Source organism: Cervus canadensis, chromosome 5, assembly GCF_019320065.1.
Source record: "Cervus canadensis isolate Bull #8, Minnesota chromosome 5, ASM1932006v1, whole genome shotgun sequence".
In the NCBI taxonomy this organism is placed as follows: domain Eukaryota; kingdom Metazoa; phylum Chordata; class Mammalia; order Artiodactyla; family Cervidae; genus Cervus; species Cervus canadensis.
The window spans coordinates 87991621-88011409 of record NC_057390.1 but is presented as its reverse complement, the minus strand read 5'-3'; the positions used below and the strand labels follow the sequence as shown (position 1 = coordinate 88011409).

The following is a 19789-nucleotide window of genomic DNA, read 5'->3' as shown; positions in this document are numbered from 1 at the left end:
AGGGTGACCCCGGGGTCAGGAGGGCAGATCCTCAGAGCTGGGCTCACATCCCACCGCCACCTCCAGACTGTGGGGCTCCAGGTGAATGTCTGTATCTCCTGCACCCCAGAAGCTGTAGCATCCAACTAGTAAACAGCCAAGACAAAAGCAAAATTTCGCTATATCACTGAACACAGAGGAACAACCACAGGGTGAAATGCAGATCAGAAATGCACCTGCCACCAGGGTTTTTTTTAAAGAGGTCTGCTTTTTAAAAAATTTATTTTTGTTTTTATTTCTTTATTTTAAAGTTATTATTTATCTTTTGACCACACTGCATGGCATGTGGGATTCTAGCTCCCCAACCAGGGATTGAACCCATGCCCTCTGCATTGGCAGCATGGAGTCTTAACCACTGGACCACCAGGGAAGTCCCTAGATTTTGTTTGGGGGTGAGGTAGAGGCACCTCATAAAGAGCTCACCCCAGTGCCTGATACATACAGAGCTTGTGCTCTATGCCAACTGCTCTTATTACTTCTCACCGAGTAGTGTTGTGATCCTCTAAGGGCCTGGATTCTGTGATCTCTGAAGTCCTTTCCAAGCCAGAGATCGTGATCCCTTGCTGAGAGATGAATGTTGGACCTCAGGAGGTCCATGGGTGCCATTAATCCCAGCAGAAGCATCTGGAAGAGCAGCAAGGAGGTGGCAGGAAGCAGTGACCAGCCCTGCAGCCCATCTCCCCAGACGATGACTCAGGAGTTCGCATCTGCCTCATGGTGGAATCAGGGGTGACCCTGGCTGGGGCTGGAGCAGGACCTTCAGGCCACTCTGCGCCTGCCAGCGGTATGACCTGTGATTAATGAAATGATGGAATAACTGCTTTCATCTTTGCTTATGTTTGTTATGTGGGTGCTGCAGGCTTCTGGGGGTAATGATTTTTCTCCAAGGTCTATTTATGGTTCACTCCTGACACTTAGTAATTTTTCCATCTAGCCAAGGACAAAGGTGATGGTGACTCGCGGCTGTAATGCTTAGATACAAGAACTCTGTGCTTGAGACTTCTGTTCCCCAGCTATAGGGGAATGGCTGTCTCCTCTGTCCCTTAAAGGCTGAGCCTTGAGGAAGTTTCCATCTGTTTTGGGATGAGGTGGTGTAGACCAGCAGTGGGGGACCCAGTACTGCCACTCTGAACAGCGCGAACTGGGGCACAGGAAATGTGACCTTGGCAAGTGGCTGGGCCTCTCTGGATTCAGCCCTCTAAACTACGCAGTGTGAATATCAGCAGGACCAGCCTCTCAGGGTTGTTGTGACATTGAAGGGACACGTGCAGGGAAAATGCACAGCGTGAGTCCTGGCGGCAGAACATCTTCAATAAACGTGGTTTGAGATTTTAATTATTATAATGGAATTTTTAAAGATATTCTTTTTAAAAAAATATATTTATTTATTTTATTTTTGGCTGTTCTGGGTCTTCGTTTCTGTGCGGGGTTTTCTCTGGTTGTGGAGAGCAGGGTGTTGCTCTCTAGTTGCAGTGCGCAGGCTTCTCGTTTCAGTGACCTCTCTTGTTGTGGAGCACAGGCTCTAGGCACGCAGGGTCAGTAGTTGTGGCGTATGGGATCTTCCTGGATCAGGGATCGAACCCGTGTCTCTTGCATTGGCAGGCAGATTCTTTACCACTGACCCAGCAGGGAAGCCCAATTATTATTTTTCCAAACATTCAGAAGCTGCCATCCCTCCTAACGCTTCTGGAATCCTAGGAAATGGCCCCATCCTCTGCCCATTTTACAGAAGGGGAAAGTGAGGCCCAGAGAAGGGGAGTAATTGGCCCAAAGCCACGCCACGTGGAGGGCAGAGACCAAGTGAGAATCTGGGTCCTCTAACCCCGCAGCATAATTTTTCCTCCTGTAATCCCAGTTAATCAGCTCATTGATTCCCCGAACACTTACTGAAAGCCTGCTCTGTGACAGCTAGAGATGGGGGGCGCAGGCTCCCCAGCCTCAGGGCAGCCTAGTGTGGAGACCAGCGGTCGGTTAGTGCAATAAAAGAAGCAAATGAAACCAGCGTCATGATAGCGCTCCAGGCAGCGGGAGGTGAAAGGGCAGGCATTAAAGCGGCGAGATGACTGGTATTTTTTAAGCGCTGTATTGGGCTTTTTCTAGGGGGTGCTTGGTAAAAGCCACTCTTTACAGAATAGAAACCAAGCCCTCCGGAGGAGAACTGGCTCCCGAAAGACTAGACAGCTAGCACGTGGCAGAGCGGGGACCAGACCAGCCCAATCAGTCATTCCTCCACGGAGCCAGATGCCATCTCTCGGGAAAGGCCCAGTTTTCATCTCCTGTAGTGGAGCCCTTTGAGACCCCAGCCTCAGGCCTGGGGGAAGGACCATGGTAATGCCTAGGGTGACAGACTGCAGCTACAGATCAGAGCAGAATGCAAGCCACCCCAGGAACAGAGGGAAGACAGATCTTCGTGATTAACCACCTTGGAGTTGGTGCAGCCTTCACATAGCTCTTCTGGGGCGCGTTCTGCTGCAGAGAGAGGAACCACTAAAGTAATTCTAGTCAAGATCACTCAGCTTTATTTCCCACCACCGATTCCAAACAGAAAGCTTGTATACTTGCACATTTAAAAAAATCACTATGAGACAGAAACCTCTCTTCCAGGTGAGCAATGAGAAAGAGATTTAAAGGTTCTAGTGAGAGAAAGAATCAGCAAATAGCTGTCCTAACCCAGCACACCAATATTTTGAAATAAAATTACTAGCAAGGAAGCACAGGTATATTTGAGAGGGAAAAAAAATATATCTCATATTCAGTCTGGGGTAATATCTCTGGCTGTCGACAATGATTTGGATTTAATTATATCATATATGCAAATGTGCTCTATAAACTATAAAATAATACATAAATGTCACATGTTAAGAAAGAACACGGTGTCAGAAAAAGAACTGTGGGTTTGAGTCAGCTAGGGTTTAAATGCCGCCTTGTCCACTTAAGGGGACCTAGACAAGCCACTTGGCCTTTCTGGGTCTCAGCTGTAAGTGGGGAGTCCTCTTCCAAAAGCGATTCAGAGAACCAGGTGAGAAAGTGGATATTTTTGTAAACTGGCAGGTGCTCTACACACGGACCGCATCATTCTTGTTTCCATCCTTAAGCCCCAGAATAGATGATGAGATTATCAGTGCAGCCGCAGCACTGTCCTTAAGTCCAGTGATCAAGAGCCCCTCCCTGGGCGTGGAGAGGAGCAGGCTGGGGGCCAGGAGCCGGTGGGCCCTCTCTCACCAGGCTGATGGACAAAATGAGGCCACGGTCTGTCAGGGGCTGCATCCAATATGCAAGTGGCAGTCTCGGCAAGAGCCACGCGGATGGCTACGCTGGAAGGTTCCAAAGGCTGCTTTCTCCAGCGAGATCCATGAACCCAAATGAAGTTTAGAAAAACACTCAGCAGCTCATCTTCAGGCATAGTGGGCAGGAGGCGAAAGCCTGTTTGCAAAGCCTGGGGGACAGTTCTGCACCTTCTTGCTGACATCCAGCAGAAATGGGAGTGGTGGGAGGTGGGCTCCCTCATTCACTGCAAGGCAGCGTCGTTTCTTCCTTCTAAGTGACTGGAATTAACACCCCGTTCTGGCCATCTCTTTGACAGCTCTTGAAGCCTCAGCAGAGTCAAAAAGTTATGGGAACAGTCCTAGGCTCAGGCGCCTTACCAGCTATATGACTTTGACAAGTCTCTTGAATATAAAACAAGATTGATGGTAACACTTGTTCCCTGAGATTTCTGAGAGATTCATTCAGTTAAATAATGCAAGTGCAGCCCTTTGCCCAGGGCCTGCACATAATGAAGGCTCAATGAATATGAAGTGCTATTGTTTCCTTTCATCCCTTTTACTGTAATGGGTCACTGAAGCAATGTTACCAAAGAGATACTTCCAGCTCCGCATCAGAGCTGTAAGGAGTGATCCGGCAGGGCTGGTGGAGGAGCAGGGGAGAGCGGTACGGTTTCTTACATTTAGCTCAAGTAATCTCGAAGACCTGGTAAATGGTAGGAGACACTGCAAGTACTGGGTGCACCTCAGCAGAACCAAGCTATAGACCAGGGTGCTGTGGACTAAAGCGTGCCCTACCCCCCACTTTCAATCATATGTTGGAACCCTAACCCCTAGTATGATTGTTTTTGGAGTTGGGGCCCCTGAGGAAGTAATTAAGGTTAAATGAAGTCGTAGGGTGAGGCCCTGATCCAGTAGGACTGCTGTCCTTATAAGAAGAGATGCCAGATTGCTGGCTCTCTCTCTCTTTCTCTCTCTCTCTCTCTCTCTCTCTGCCTTGGGAAGGCACAGAGAGAAGGCGGCTGTCTGCAAGCCAGGAAGAGAGCCCTCACTAGAACTAAACCACGTTAGCGCTCTGATCTCAGACTTTCCACCTTCAGAACTGTTGAGAGAATAAACGTCTGTTGTCTGAGCCACCCCAGCTATGGTGCTGTGTTATGGTATTTGGCAGCCCAAGCAGATGAAGATGGTGGAGACAGGTGGGCAGTGGGATTTCGGAGGAGAGAGCTTGTTCTCTGCACCCCCAGAGGCTCTTGATCACCCATGGCAGGGTTAGTCCAGCACTAGGTTTCGCAAAAGACCATGCTCTCAACTTCTTCACTCCACTGCCTTCTCAAGAGCCCTTCAAGAGACAGCCAAGAGGGAATGTTCGTCCCAAAGCTTCCTGATCACCCTTGAGTGTCGGAACCCCAGCACTGCAGTTACAAGCAGTATCTGGGCCTCATCACCAACAGAGAGCCCCCAGGGGACGGGAACAGGAACCTGCATTTTCGGCAAGGTCCCCAGGTTATTTTACAAATAAAATGTTAGCAAACCACAGGCCTTGAGGGGAAGGCCAGTCCCCTCGGCCTGCTGTTAGAGCCCCTTCTTCGTGAGGACTCCTGACTCGCCCTCACGCCCCCATCCACCCCATTGGCCCCCCAGAGACATAGGCACGACCCCCAGACTCTATCCAGAACCTCATTACCTCTCATCACCCGCCCCCTCTCCTGCTGCCTGGCCCAACTTGCTATCCGCCCTCGCCTGGACCAGCACAGTAACCCCCTAATGCATCTCCCCGATTTTCTCCTCCTGTGCCCCTGCCACTTGCTGTCAACACAGGACCCACCCTGACCGTGTCACCTGGAAACTTCCCAGTGGCCACCTGTCTTCCCCAGCATGAGATCCGAAGTCCCACCTTGGTCCACAGGGCCTTTATGGCCTGGCCCACCGGAACCTTTCAGGCCATCAGTACAGACAGAGAAGGCCAGGGCCCGGCAGAGGGCAATAGAGCTTGTCCCCCCCACACCACTTAGTGGTCAAGCCATGATGCTAGAAGAAACCGGGGATGTGTGGTTTCTCAGAAACCAAGAGAGGACTTAATGCAAAGTTGGAACAAGTTCATGCTTTTCCAGCTCCCTCATTAGTCTTTTAAAAATAACTGATTGCGAATCTGCTTTCAATCAGAGTGTCTTAAAAGGCAGACATTTTTAGCCCAAAGTCAAGCTTCTCTCAGATCAGGGGCCAGCCCTTGTGCAAGCAGGCCGCTTTTTGCAGATGGGCTTTCAGAGTGGAGAAAGAACAGACTGCATCCGGCAGTGGGAGGAGGTGAGGCAGGGACAGGTTCTCAAAGTGGGGTCCCGACTAGGTGCCTTGTCACCACCTGGGGACGTGTTCAAAGTGCAGGTTCTCAGACCTTCAGAGCCAAGAACCCTGGGGTGGAGCCACGGTCTGTATTCCAACACGGCTTCTGAACAGCATCAGCAGAGCCTGAGGCCTGGGTTCAAGTCCCAGCCCTGCTGCTTACCTTGAGAGCAAGTTATGTGACCTGAGGGCAAGTTATTTGATCTCTCTGGGCCTCGGTTTCCTCATCTGCACAGTGGGACTCGTAATGAGGGTCAGAGCACTGGCAGAGTGTACGTGACCCATGCAGGAGTCAGTAATGTCCATTCCCCTTCATCCTCGTACATATACTTTATACATGTATAATTTTTTATCAAAGCAGAACATGTATGCAGAAGATTTGCACTCTAATTTTTCAAAGCAATGACTTCAAATAGTAGCAACGTCTTCATAATTAGAAGCAGCTGTCCCAGCATCACCTTTTTCCACTCTCTAGATTTTCCAGTTGCATATTTTTTAATTGCACACATGTGTACTATAGAAAATCCGAAAATGTAGACAAGCAAAAAGAAAACCGAGGAGAGCACAGTCAACCCCATATCTCATTTTATCAATAATTTTATCAATAATGAGATATCGATAACGATTTCTCAATGATTTAGCCATACTTTTTTCTCCCCAGAGAGGTCTTAATTGTATTTTGGGGGGTGTGTTATTGCTCTAATCATAGTCTGCCTCCAATTAAGGGAAGAAAACGGGTGTTTGTTGAGTAAAAGGTGCTCAGCCTTCACTGTTCAGAGTGCGTGCTCCAGAGACAGCAGCCTGGGTACCACTAGGAAGCTTGGCAGAAATGCAGGGTGTTGGGCCCGATGCCGGAATCTGCATTTTTTGACAAGACTGTAGTTAAAGTGGGGGACGGGGGTTGTAGACCCCTGAGCTATGAAACTTGCAGTCACGCACTGTTCTTCCAGTCCTGGATAAGAGACTTGAGCTAGCACGTAAATGCGTGCGGCTTCCTTTACAAACGGAAAGTCTTGCCGCAAAGCACTGCCAGCTGAACTAAACAATGTGATTGATGAGGAAGGTGATTTACATTCTGGCCCGAGCTCCTTATCTTGTCAGGGACCAGGGACATGCCGTTCCTGGACCCGGCACCCGTCTGCCGACCACACTTGGAGCAGCGGCGCTTGTGAAGTTGGGGGCTGGGACTGCCCCGGGTTTCTCTGGTTTTAGATCCCAGCCTCTTCAGCCTGCGTGTCCTGGACCCTCCCACTGACTGTGACACACACCCACACATGCAGGCACACCCTAGGAGAGCCCTGGCCCAGAGTCAGTGATTAGAAAACGTCTGTCTCTTCATACAGGCTCAGGCCTCATCCCCTGCGTCTCGGTCGGTACCAGGCCTCTGTTTACATTAAAAGGGTTACTGTTCTTTCTATCAGCTCCTGTCAAGACCAAGCAGGGGACTTGCAGAACGTCTGGAGTCAAGAGAAGCTGAGTTAAAAAAAAAAGCTTTGATGGACTTAGAAGATTAGAAACGAAAAACAAAACAGCAACGTCTTCGCTCAGCTCAAGTTTCCAACACAAAAAGATCTCACAGATCCCAGGGTCCATATATCATCCAGTATTTACGAACTCCAGGCCAGGCCTCCACCTACAGTGACAGAGCAGGCAACTAATATGTCTGAGAAGGAAGCAAGGCCCCTGGGAAGGTGTGGATCAGCCGAGTAGGAGCTGGCTTCTCTAAAAATCCCATGTGGCAATTGATCCAGCCTTAGAGCCATCTTCCCCAAAGAGCCCAGGGAGGCCCATGATTTTGGATCATGGAGCTCATTTTCACTAGAATGTTGGGAAGACTCAGAACCTTTTGCGGGGCACAACTTGGTTAAGAGAATTGGGAGTCAGAGTGTGAATTTCCAAGCCACAATTCTCTGGCTGTGTGACCTTAGGGAAGTTACTCAACGTCTCTGATTGTTAGTTTCCGTATCTGTAAAATGGGACATCATAATAGTGACCTTGCAAAGGCATGTCTGTGAAGCGCCTAGCACTGACTCTTTCATTCATTCACTCATGTAGTCAGTCCCTCTGTATCAAGCATCTTCTGGGGACCTGGCACTGGGGGGACCGAGGTGAGCTGGAGCCCACAGTCCAGCAGGGAAGCTAGAGATTGTCAGTGAACCGCTCTAATAAAACCCTGAACTAGCAGCCAAAGGTGCTACCAAGAAAAAGGCAAGAAGCCTCTACTAGCGGCTGGATCTAACCTGGGACTCAGAGGAGGTTTTGCTGAGTAAGTGATTTTTCAGCTCAAATCCCAAGAATGAGTAGGAGTTTATGAGGCAAAGTAGAAGAACCTTCCAGGCGCAGAATGGGGTCTCCTATTAATACCTTTCAGAATACAGTTTTGAGTATAGAGAAGGGGTCAGATATGTTTTACTTTTTGAGGTAAAATTTACACGTAGCAAAATGCACAGATTTTAACTTAAGGTACAATTTGTGGATTTCAAGAAACATACACGCTCATGTAACTGACACGCCTATGAGGGCTTTCCCCAGGTGGCTCAGATGATAAAGAATCTGCCTGCAGTGTAAGTGACCCAGTTTTGATCCCCGGGTGGGGAAGATCCCCGGGAGAAAGGAATGGCTACCCACTCTGGTATTCTTGCCTGGGAAATCCCAGGGACAGAGGAGCCTGGCAGGCTACAGTCCATGGGGTCACCAAGAGTCGGACACGACTGAGCACCTAGCACTTTCCATGAGGATATAGAATGGCCATCACTTTGGACTCATCTTCACACCCTCTCCCTTATTATAAAAATTTGGGGCTGGGTTTTAATGGGAACATTTGATGGCGATGCAAGGGGATAAAGGCGTTGGGCTAGGTTTAAATCCCAGACCTACCACTGGACTTTGCCCAAGCTCCAGTTCTCTAAAACTCAGTTTCCCCATGTGTAAAACTGGGTTATTGAACCTTCTTCACAGGGTTGCTTAAAGGGTGAATCTGCGAGTGGTTATGAATGCCCAGCTGGCCGGACGCTGGTTAGGCACGCCGAGACGGCCCTGCTTCCTCTCCAAAAGGGAACAGTGGTGGGCAGAGAGCCTGCTGGTTGGCGTTGGGAAGCCAGGGCACCCGCGCACACGCACCATACCCCACCCTAACGCCGGTCTCTTGTCCACAGGGATGTGCCTGCAGGCCTTTGTGGAGGCCTTCTTTTACCTGGCTCAGAGGAAGTTCAAGATGCTGCCGCTCCACGAGCAGGTGGCCTCACTGATCGACCTGTGTGAATACCACCTGTCCTTGCAGGACGAGAAGCGCCTGGTGTGTGGCCGCAGTGGCATATCGTCAGGGAGCAGGCTCCAGCCCAGCGCCACCCCGCAGGAGGCCGCGCCCGCAGCCCCGCCGGCCGAGGGCCGGCCCCAGCCCTGCACAGACGGCGCCCACAAGGTCTCCCACTCCAGACACAGTCTGTCCTGAGGGCCGCTCTGTCTTCCCGGAAGAAGGTTGAGCCTGAAAGACGCCACCCCCGGGCTTCCTGCTGGTGGAAAGATGGCAGGATGCTAAGTCCCAGCCCGAGATCCTGCTCTTCGTCTCCACGTTCTGCTGAGCTGCGCTTGGCGAGCCCGCCTGATTCTCGCCCGCTCTCCTCCCCAGCACCTCTTGGTGGCCCACCTGCTCGTGAGCCATCAGCGGACATATGATATGCAAAATGTGGCAGATGGCCTCTTCTCTTCTGGGCTCGTGGGAAGCCACACCTGGGGATAAAAAGCTGCTGTGTTTGGGGCAGGGTGGGGGCACCAACAACCCCAAGATGGAGAGCCATGGAGAGGAAAGAACTCGAGGCATTGGAGTCTGGGGTCTGCCCCCGGGCCCCTCCCCCCACCCAGAGAGAATATGGTTAGAGCTTAGGAACATCATGTTTGACTTCCTACCACCCCGTTCTGTGAAAATGAATTGGAAATACCCAGGAGGCCTGCGCGCTCTCCCACCCCAATCATGTGCTGCGTGGGTGCAGTTAACAGACCGACCTGGCTGATTTCACGAGCTTGTCTGTTGCCAGCAGTGTTCCGTGTGTTACTCATTAAGATACAGATTTCACTGAGAGGTAGCTGAGGAAGGCTCCCAGGAGTCTCAGAGCTGGCTGGAGCCTGCGAGCCACCTTCTGTCCCATTTGGTTTGACCCCACAGCAGGCGTTCCCCGGTCATGTGTTTTCTGATCAGAGCTCTCTGCGGGTGGGGTGATCACCGTGTGTGCCCAGAGTGTGCGGGGAGCCTGGGGAAGGTGGGGGCTTCAGAGGGAAGGAATGTGTCGGTAAGCCCTGCGTAACGGTCAGAGCAAGTCAGAGCTTGACGTTAGAAGTGTCGGGGAAAGGGGAGTCACACTCTCCCTTCAACGAGACCCTTCCCTTGTCTCCATTCATATCCCCAGACATCCCCCCCTCTCAGGGGGAAGCTTCAGAGGCAGCCGAAGGGAGCACTTTGGAAAACGGCCACAGGCAAGTCAGGGTCCAGGGCCCGCTGACCACAGGCAGCCGAGAAGCTGCCATTGTACAGCCAATCTCCCCAGAGTGCTGTTGGGTTTGGGGTTAATCTCCCCCTTTATCAAGGACCCTGGAGGGCCCTGGAAGGAGCTCACCATCAGGCTCTGAGGGAGGAGGATGAGGGTCTTGGACGGCATTCGTTAGCATGGTGCCTGGCACACAGTGGGACTCAGAAAATGCTCACAAATGTAGGGACTGGGGAAGGTCATGGGTGTCAGTGTCAGAGAAGTGTCTGAGAACAGCACAGACATCTTCCTTCCCCCGCTTTTCCTCGTCCTCCTTACACTCCTCCCAGTCTCTGAGCCAAATCCCCTTCACTCCAACCAGTGGGAGCAGTTGCGTCAAAGTCCAGCACAGAGCCTGGTCCCTCGTAGGTGCTCAAAAAGCGTCTGTTGAAATGCACGGCTGGGAGTCATCCACTTTGGAATATTTTTCAACCCAAAGGGAAGGCTGTTAATCTAAGATCGCTCCAGCTGTTGGCCAGTTTAGGGGGTGGGGTCGGGGTCTGTTGATCCTTGCCTGACCTTCCCTCTAGCCAGACACCCATTCCCTCAAGGTGTGAAGTCTTCCTCCCCCACCCCCACAGGGTGGCTCCCATGCGATGCCCTTATCCCATTGTTTCTCCCGTCCTGCTCCTGGAAGCCCAGGTCAGACCCAGGTCTGCAGCCTATCCCCACCCCAGGGGACCCCGGCAGTCCCCGAGCCCTGCAGGGCACATGCTGGGAGACTCATTCTTTCTATAAAGAAAATAAATGCCTCTATTTTCCCAGCAAAAAGCAGGAGGTGGCCACAGGTGGGAGGGACAGGAGGTACCTGATGAGCAGCAAGTGCTTCCCAAGTGGGAACATTTTAGAGGTGTCATCAGCTCTATTTTCCAGTTGTCCGGGGCAGTTTTGTAAGGCCGTTCCCATTTTCAGAGAAGGGAAAACAAGGCCTGGGAGGTCACGTGGTAAGTCAGGCCTTGGTCCAGGTCTGTTAGTCAACTCCAGAGCCCCATCCCCTCTGTGTACCCAGGTGAGTATGAACCCAGCTCCAAACAGAGCCCTGGTGGGTCCTTCTCGCCTGTGGGCCCCCAGGGCTCTGCACACTGCCATGCCATCTGGGGTCACAGGTCAGGGCCATCAGCGTTCCTAAACTGTCCACTGTGAGAAAATGAGTTTGAAAACCCTGCGTCCGCTCTCCCAGAGCCCTGTGACCACAGCAGATGGATTTCACAGCGAACGACCCAAGTAAATGGTCCCCGCATGCTTATCAGCAGCTGGGAGCAGCAAAGCATCTTTTAGACAAAGTTCTAACTTGACATCATTTCTTGAAGTCGGTTTCCAGAAAGCATGCACTTGCCAAAATGGGATACCATCATCAGGTTCCAAACCAACCAAACACATTGAATTTTTTAGAAAAAAAATAATCAGTCGGCTGAATTCTAGGGGACTTCCCTATTGGTTCGGTGGTTAAGAATCTGCCTGCCAGTGCAGGGGACATGGGTTCGATCCCTGCTCGGGGAAGATTTCACGTGCCACAGGGCAACTAAGCTCATTCACCACAACTCCCAGGCCTGCACTCTAGAGCCCATGCCCTGCAGCAGGAGAAACCCTCACACCAAAACTAGAGAGTAGCCCCTGCTCACCACAACTAGAGAGAGCCCACACACAGCAACAAAGACCCAGCACAGCCAAAAATACATAAATCAATTAAAAAAAAATTTTTTTAAAAGGCTGAATTCCACCAGCATTGTTTGGGGTGAAATGTGAATATCAGCTCCTAGGATGAGGACCGTCCTCCCTTCACCCCTCCTCGCCTCTCACCTGGAGGCGTGGTTGCTGGGTGGTCTCCCAGGGTCACAGTCTAGAAGGAGCCCCTCCAGGGCAGGACAGGGCCTGAGAAAGCCCCGTGGCCCTCGGTGAGCATTGGGGAACCAAGGCTGCCGTAGTACAGGAGGCCAGCGAGTGACAGCGGGCCCTGTGTTTTCTCGACGCCACTGATCAGGAAGAACCAGAGGCTGCTCTGTTACTGGAATGAGTGATCGGAGACTTCCCCCACCGCCTCGTGCCTAATAGGAAGTCCCACTGTGTTTATCCCCTTCAGTAATTGGCTGCTCGTTTGTAGCGGGTAATTGGAGTGATCACAAGAGCAGACGTCTCCTTCCTCCTGGAAGAGAGATGCTCCGTGGGGAGCTGAATCCCTGTTCTCTGCCCATAGGATCGGCCCATCCCCAAGAAGGGCCCACAGATACTGTCTGGACCTCTTGCCCCCTACCCTGTCCTGCCCTTTCTTCCCCTCCTGCTAGTGCCCCACCTCACACACTGTCTGGCCACACTGACCCTGTCACTGTCCACTGGCTGGGTCCTTGCATGGCCTGCAGCCAGAGCGGTTCGATGAATAGATGAGATCAGGTTCAGCCTCATCCATCTTGGGCTGTATGCATCCCTGGACCACTGCCCGCCCCCCTCCTTTCCTGCCGTGCCGTTTCTGGTGTATCTGGAAAGCACCCTTCCCTCTTCAGGGCTGGCCTTGCCTGCTCCCCTCCTTCCTTCCTCCCAGGGGTTGTCCTTGGCCTCTCTGCCTTTACCGTCAGGCGCTCCATCCCCACAGCCCAGGCAGAATGCAGCTTGCAGCAGGGGCTTGTGAAGGATGCAGGTGGACTGTTAGCAGTGCTGGTCCCAACGGACCCCTCCCCAGCTGCGGAGGCAGGACCTCCTGGAGACAGGCGCCTCCATCCCCAGAACTCCCAAATCCCTCTTGTTTGTCCTCCGTCTGCTCTCCCAGCTCAGACCTCATCATCTCTGGCCTACGCTGCATCAGTCTTGCATCCCTATCAGTTCAGGAAGAACTCAGAACCGAAATGCTGATTGCACGATCCCTTAATTGTCAACCCTCCTCTTTTCCCAGATAAAGCCCAAGCTCCTTGATCTTCAAGTCCCCTCCTCCCTTTCCACCCTAAATCCACACTCAGCACCCACGTCTCCGGAGCAGCCTCTGCTCCCACAGCCCTTTGTGTCTGTTGTTACCACTCTGGAGAGAAGGTGCTGGTTCCTGACCCCTGGGAGGGGGGGCACAGGGCCCGCATCTGCTCCATGCGCTCCAGGCTTAGCTGTCCCCTCTGCTGGACCCTCCCTCTGCCCAGTGGAAACTTGTTGTTGTTCAGTTGCTCGGTCATGTCTTTGCGACCCCATGGACTGCAGCACGTCAGGCTTCCCTGTCCTTCACCAACTCCCAGAGCTTGCTCAAACTCATATTCGTCGAGTCAGTGATTCCATCCAACCATCTCATCCTCTGTCGTCCCCTTCTCTTCCTGCCCTCAATCTTTCCCAGCATCAAGGTCTTTTCCAATGAGTCAGTTCTTCACATCAGGTGGCCAAAGCATTGGAGTTTCAGCTTCCGCATCCGTCCTTCCAATGAATATTCAGGGTGGAATTCCTTTAGGATTGATTGGTTTCATCTCCTTGCAGTCCAAGGGACTCTCAAGAGTCTTCCCCAGCCACCGCAGTTGGAAGGCATCAATTCTTCAGCACTCAGCCTTTTTTATTGTCCAGCTTCCACAAGTAAGTGGAAACTCACTTATCTTTCAAAGTCCAGCTCACGTGTCTCCACTGCCATCCCTCAAGCAATGAGCCACCCCCTCCTCCTCCTTGTGAGAACCGGGAAGTCCTTTGTGATCGTACTTGCGTGTGGTGTCAGTGTTCGCGTCTGCCAAGCTGTGAGCTCTTTCACGGTCAGGCGGGTGATAGCTTGACACTGGTCCCTCAAGCACCGGACTGGGGCCTTCAGGTACTGGAATGCCGTGTTATCCCCAGACTGGCTTCTGGTTTCCTGCAAAGTGTGAAAGGATAAAGGGGGAAGGTTCCTCCTTGAATGCTGTAATCCATCAGGATAAATGAAGTCGGGACACTCAGCTCCCCTCCTGCTCTACCCTCTTTCATTTTCCTTGCATATTTGAAGACACAAGGGCTGAAAAATGGTCTCTGCTGCTCCTCCGACACCTGGAATTTGCCTTGTGATTGGCAGACTATTACTTTAAAAATAGCTTAAACATTTTTTTTTTCTTTCATTTCTTGATAAATACCCTAAACTCCCCAGTCCCAGCATTGAGAACCAGGCTCGACTGTCTGGCATTTGAGCCCCTTCCCTTAAAACTCAAAGATGATGTGATTCCCCCATCAGTGGCTCAGAGCTCTCCTTCTCTCCCAGCAAGGTGCATTTTAACCTAAAATCCACCTCACCCTGATTGATATTTTTGCCAGTCTCCCACTGAGTCTGACAGATATGGGAGACATTTTTCCATATGGTATATGAATTTCTCCCTCATGAAATAAGTTCGAATTTTTTGGTGTGTGTTCCCAGGGGCAAAGGAGCTTTGCAGAACAGGCAATACAGTCAATTACCTCCATCTCTGGTAACCAAAAGTCTTGCTTTTCCTGTAACTAGGAAATCCACGGAGCACACAGCTTCCACACGCATGCATGTGCACGCCCACAGACACACTGAGGGCCTTTGAGCTTTGGTAGAAAATGGCAAAATTTCTGATGTCTTTTTGCTCATTTCTGGCAAATTGCTTCTGAGCCTTATTCAGAGAGCAGACGGAAGGGGGTCTTTGCAGCCCTAGAGTGACATAACACGCTCACCAGGAGGCTGGTGGGGAATGTTTCCTCCGACGCGGAGGCGGTTGCTAAGAGTCCAACCAGGATGGTGGTTTCAGGCCATGGGGACATTGCCTACCCCTCACTGTGTCCCCCCCCACCCCTTGCCCTGTCCCCCCAGCCCCCTCCCAGGCTGCAGAAACAAGGCAAGGAGCTGGGCAATGAAAAGAGCCAGCCATGGGTATTTCCCTTCAGAATCCTTAGCATCAGAACAGGGAAAACAAGAATCCCGGCAGGGACCCTGAGAGGGTCTTTGGCTGCGTCTGTGGCTCTCTGGCTATGTGACCATGACCATGGACAGGTAATTCCAGCCCCTTGCCCGCTTCCTGGCCTGTACCATGGATGTGGGTCATAACCAATGAAAAGAGCCTGGCGTGGACTTGGCACCAGGCAGGGTCTTAATAAATGTCCATTGAACAAAGGACCGATCTCGATAGGCTTGAACTAGACAGAAGCCAGAGATCACTTCTGCCCACGCCAAAGGGCCCTGACAGGCCCGGCTCCTCCAGGTCTGGCAGGCAGCCGGCGTGTTAGCGCCTCCTCCCTCCGTGGGGGCTCCGCTGCTGGGCTGCAGCTTCTGCCTCTTAAAAGCCTTTAAAAAATTCTTTATTAAATTTTCATGGCGCATAAAGTCAAGGTTCTGTTACTTGGCCTCAGTTGTCTTGGAAACTTCGTAAAAGGCAATAATAAAACCTAGCGGAGGGCTGCTGCACATAGGCCCCTTGTAGAAACGACTGCCGAGCACCAGCCATTTCTTCTGCATCATCATTTGTGACAGCAAACCCAGCGAGGTGGACAGGGCTTGTTCATTTGGGGTCAGTTGAGGAGAAAGGTGATCCTTTTTCACTTTTTTCCCACCCCTAATGGTTATTGTTTGCCTGGGGGTGGGGGCTGGGGGGTGGGGGGAGCTAAATCTTGCCTCAAGGAACCTGTGAGATTCTGGGGGAGATGGAGAAAGGAGTTTGGAAAGCTCCTAGCACTTGATCCACCGGGGACAGTCTCCCGAGGGAGGGAGTGACGGGTCCCTAGAGTATGGCCACCTCTTAGAGACTCTGGCAGAGCAACGGCCCTGGGGGAGAAGGCGGCCCCTTCCAGCTTTGTGGGTGCAGTGGCCACTGCACACAGCCCCAGGCTGGGTAGGGGTGCAGAGCAAGGTCTGCCTCCTCTCACGGGGAGGCTTGAGGCAGGGCAGCTCCCTGGAGAATGGAGGGTCCAGACTTCTGCTAAGAGGCCTTCTGGGGCTGCTGACACCCCCGGGGGCCCCATCCTGGCCTCACCCCTGCGCTTGACCCTGTGGGAGCAGCCTAGGTCTGCTCAGAACTCTTCCCAGCCTCTGGACCATTTGGTAGGATGAGAAAGGCACAGAGCCTTGAGTGATAAAGTGGAATCTCTGCCCCCTAGCAACTACACCCAGTGGCATCAGAGAGGTGTCATTTCCCACAGCCCCTCCGCAGTGCCGGGGTGGGGGGCACTCAGGAGGGCTCCGTCCCCACCCCGGGAACCCCTAAGGTTCTCCATTTTATGAAACATTCAGACCCTGCACATGCCTCATGCTCCGACTCTGTGCCAACCCCTTGGTCCTAGCGCCTGTGCCACCACAGATTCGGCCGTGGGGTAGAGCTGCCACCCTGCTCCCTGCTGGAAAAACTCAGGTTTGCCACCTGCGGTACCCCCGCCAGGTGGGGAAGCCCCCCAGCTGCACGTAATGTTAGCACAGCCTTGGCCCTCGGCAGCCGGCCTGGGCACACCTTCCAGGGGCCTTTTCCACACTTCTGCCTCCCCCAGATGCCCTGGGCGTGTGGTGGTGCCCGTCAGGGCTCAGACCCAACTCTGTCTTAAACCCCGGCAGCTCCAGCTTTCTCGATAAGTCCTGGGTTTTGTTAAAAGATTCTATCCGCCACCACAGCCTTTCCAACATGTCAGTTTCACAGACGGGGCACCAGAAGCCCACCGAGGGGAAGCGCCTTGCCCGAATGCCCAGCAAGGGAGGGATGCGCGCTCAGGCCTCCTCAGCAAGGCGACCCGAAAAGCAGAAGCCAGCCTCAGCCTCTGGTTCAAAGATTTTAAAGTAGATTCCACAGTAGCCAAGAGCAGTTCCACTAATTCCGGGTTTGTTTGTTTTTCTTTTTTGTTTGTTCTTTGCTTGTTGTGGTGTTTTATATATTGCGGCCGCATGTAAGGAAAAAGCTGCAAATGCCATCATCATCATCACTTCCAATTTTTCAACTGAGATGAAGCTGGGGGTCTGGGAGAAGCACCTGGCTTGAAGTCATGACCACAGCAACCTCCTGCCCCGGGCCCCTGAGCCCAGCCTTGGCTCCTGCTGCTGCTCCAGCCACCTGGACCCTGGAAGGCACGCATCGGGTTGGCAGCAGTGACCAGTCACTGGGGGGGTCCACCCCGGGGTCTGAGGCAGGAACTGGATCTTCCTCCCTCATGCACCAGAGAATGGTTTTGGAGGCCTTGGAGGCTGGCGCTGGGTTTGTTTCTCACTCAGCTCCAGTCATCAGGCACCGGCCATTTGATCTGCTTGGACGTTCAACTTCAATAGCTCCTCCCCAGGCGCTTAAGTAGATCTGCTGTGAGCCATTTCCAGGGCCAGCGGCTGTGGCATCAGTGGGTCACTGGGTCTATCCCTGACGGTCTTGGAGAAAAATATAGCCCACACCGGCAGGTCAGAAGTCTGTGGGCATGGCTGAAATGCCAGGTGCAAGCAGCTACTTCCTTGAAGCCTCATGTCTTAGCTTTAAAAGTCCTGTAACTATTGCCTTGGGCTCCATATTATACCCATACTTTAGTCAGGACGCTGACTCATATGATGCTAAGCTAAATCCCAAATCACAGCGGCTTCACCCTGAGGTTTATTCTTGCCTGTGCAAATCTCACCGGGTCAAGGATGACACGTCTTTGGACAGGGTCCCAGCTTCTTCCTGCCTGGGCTCTTTCCCCTCAAGGATGGTTTCCCAGTTGCCTCTGAGAAGAAGAGAAGACAGGAGGATTGCAGGAGTGGGTTGTGCAGGGAGCGCTGACCTCACTTCTACCCACATGCACTCGACCAGAACTTGGTCACCTGGCCCTACCCTAAGTGCAGGGGATACTGGGCAATGTGTTCTTCCTGTGTATCCACGATGAAAAAAATGAAATGGGACTCAGTGGACGCATAGTATGGTTTTTCCTCAATTCATATTTGTTTTAATATAAAAATGCTTTTCTCTCCTTCCATCTTCAAATAAAATTGCTACTTCAAGAAAACAACTGTGTTTCTCCTACAGCTGCACGAGTGTCTCATCTTGCCCCTGTCACGGACTTTCCATTTGGGAAACACAATGTGATGGAGGGCACGTGGGTTCCTGAGACTGCAGGGGATTCTGGGAATATCTTGGATCTTCCCACCAAGAATTCCAATCCTAGGTTCTGTAGCTTGGCTGAAGCTCAGCCCCAAGTTCCTGGGGAAAACTTCCCATCCCCTGGAAAACTCAGTCCAAAGCAGGTCACTGAAATTTCCCCTTGGGAGGGTTAGGAGCCAGGACTGGAGAATAGATAAGGAACCCAGACAGAGGGTGTGTCTTTCTCAGGCAGGAGTAAACCACACAGTCCAAGATTCTGGGGTCCTCAGTTCTAGGGACAGGTGGTCCAGCAAGCCAACTCCAGCTATAGGCCTGTCGAGCTAAGGGCCAGATTACCCCATCCTCCCCAATGCAGCATGTTGTCAAAATGCTAACAGCCCATTGGTGGGTGAAAAAACATGGCATCACTCATTATAGATTTAATCTGTTTCTCTCTTGAATGAGGTTGAGAAGCTTTCTTCTGTGTTTCAAAGTCATTACTATTTCCTTTGCTACAAACTGGCTGTTCTTCCTTTTTGCCGATTTTCCTATTGGTCTTTTTCTGTTGATTTGTAGCATCACTTTACAGATGAAAAGAGTTAGCCTTTTGTCATTTTCTTTTTTTTTTTTTTTTTGAAAAATATGTGTTCTATATGGGCCGTTTTTCGGCAGCCAACTGTCTCTCTGCCTCCAACACATTTTCCACTGACTGCCAGAGTGGCCTTTCCGAAATGCCAATCTGACTGTGTCACCCTCCTTCCTAGAGATGCACAACAGCTTCCTGCCACCTGGATCCAGCTCAGACTCCCCACCTGGTTTGGGGGACCTGCCCATTTGAGGCCCAGCTTTCCACAGTCCCACCAACGGGACCATCAGGTGCAGCCATAAGGGAAATGAACTGCACAAGGGGCAATGACATCTGCAGAAGGGCCTCGGGGGCGCCCCCTGGAGGTGAATGGCGGGACAGCCTGACAAGCGGCTGCCCCCTTCCCGTTAAGTTCAGGAACCTTAGTTCAGGGCTTCCCCAGTGGCTCAGAGGTAAAAAAAATCCACCTGCAAGGCACGAGATGTGAGTTCGATCCCTGGGTCAGGAAGATCCCCTGGAGCAGGAAATGGCAGCACACTCCAGTATTCTTGCCTGGAAAATACCATGGACAGAGGAGCCTGGCGGGCTGCAGTTCATGGGGTCGCAGAGTCAGACACGACTGAGCGACTAAACAATACATTTTGGCCATTTCTCAAAGCCCATCTCTTCCACTCCTCCAGGGCTACATCCAGGATCTTCCTTCTGCCCCTGACACACTTCCTCTCCTGTGATGGTGAGCTTCCTCCTTTGCAAAGTTGACCTCACTGTCACAGTTTGGCTGGCGGGGGTGGCGGGGTGGCGGGGGGTGGCCAGCACTGGTGTGTCTGTTTAGCCCACTGCATGTTGCTTTTCTTTCTGGAGTAAAGCTGTGAGCATTCACGTCTGGATCCCATCCCCGGTCAGTGGAGGTGCTCGGGAAATGCTTGTGTAATAAATGAGGGACTGAGTGAAGGCAGACCTTTTATTTTTTCGAAATTTTTAAAACATTGAGGTGTAGTTGATGTATACAAGTGCATACAATACAATATTATATAAGCTGCAGGTATAGAGATTCACAATTTTTCAAGGTTTTACTCCATT

At 51.9% G+C, this 19789-nt stretch overlaps 1 protein-coding gene across 4 annotated transcripts in view; it reads left to right on the top strand.

The window, feature by feature from the left end:
* TTLL11 (tubulin tyrosine ligase like 11) overlaps nucleotides 1-9663 on the top strand; it is a 256312-nt gene extending 246649 nt beyond the window's left edge. For all 4 annotated transcript variants that reach the window (XM_043469455.1, XM_043469454.1, XM_043469456.1 and 1 more), the window contains one exon: nucleotides 8801-9663. In XM_043469455.1, the coding sequence (XP_043325390.1) occupies nucleotides 8801-9096 (296 nt within the window). In that variant the 3' untranslated portion in view covers nucleotides 9097-9663. The remainder of the gene's footprint in view (nucleotides 1-8800) is intronic.
* Nucleotides 9664-19789: the final 10126 nt, after the last annotated feature.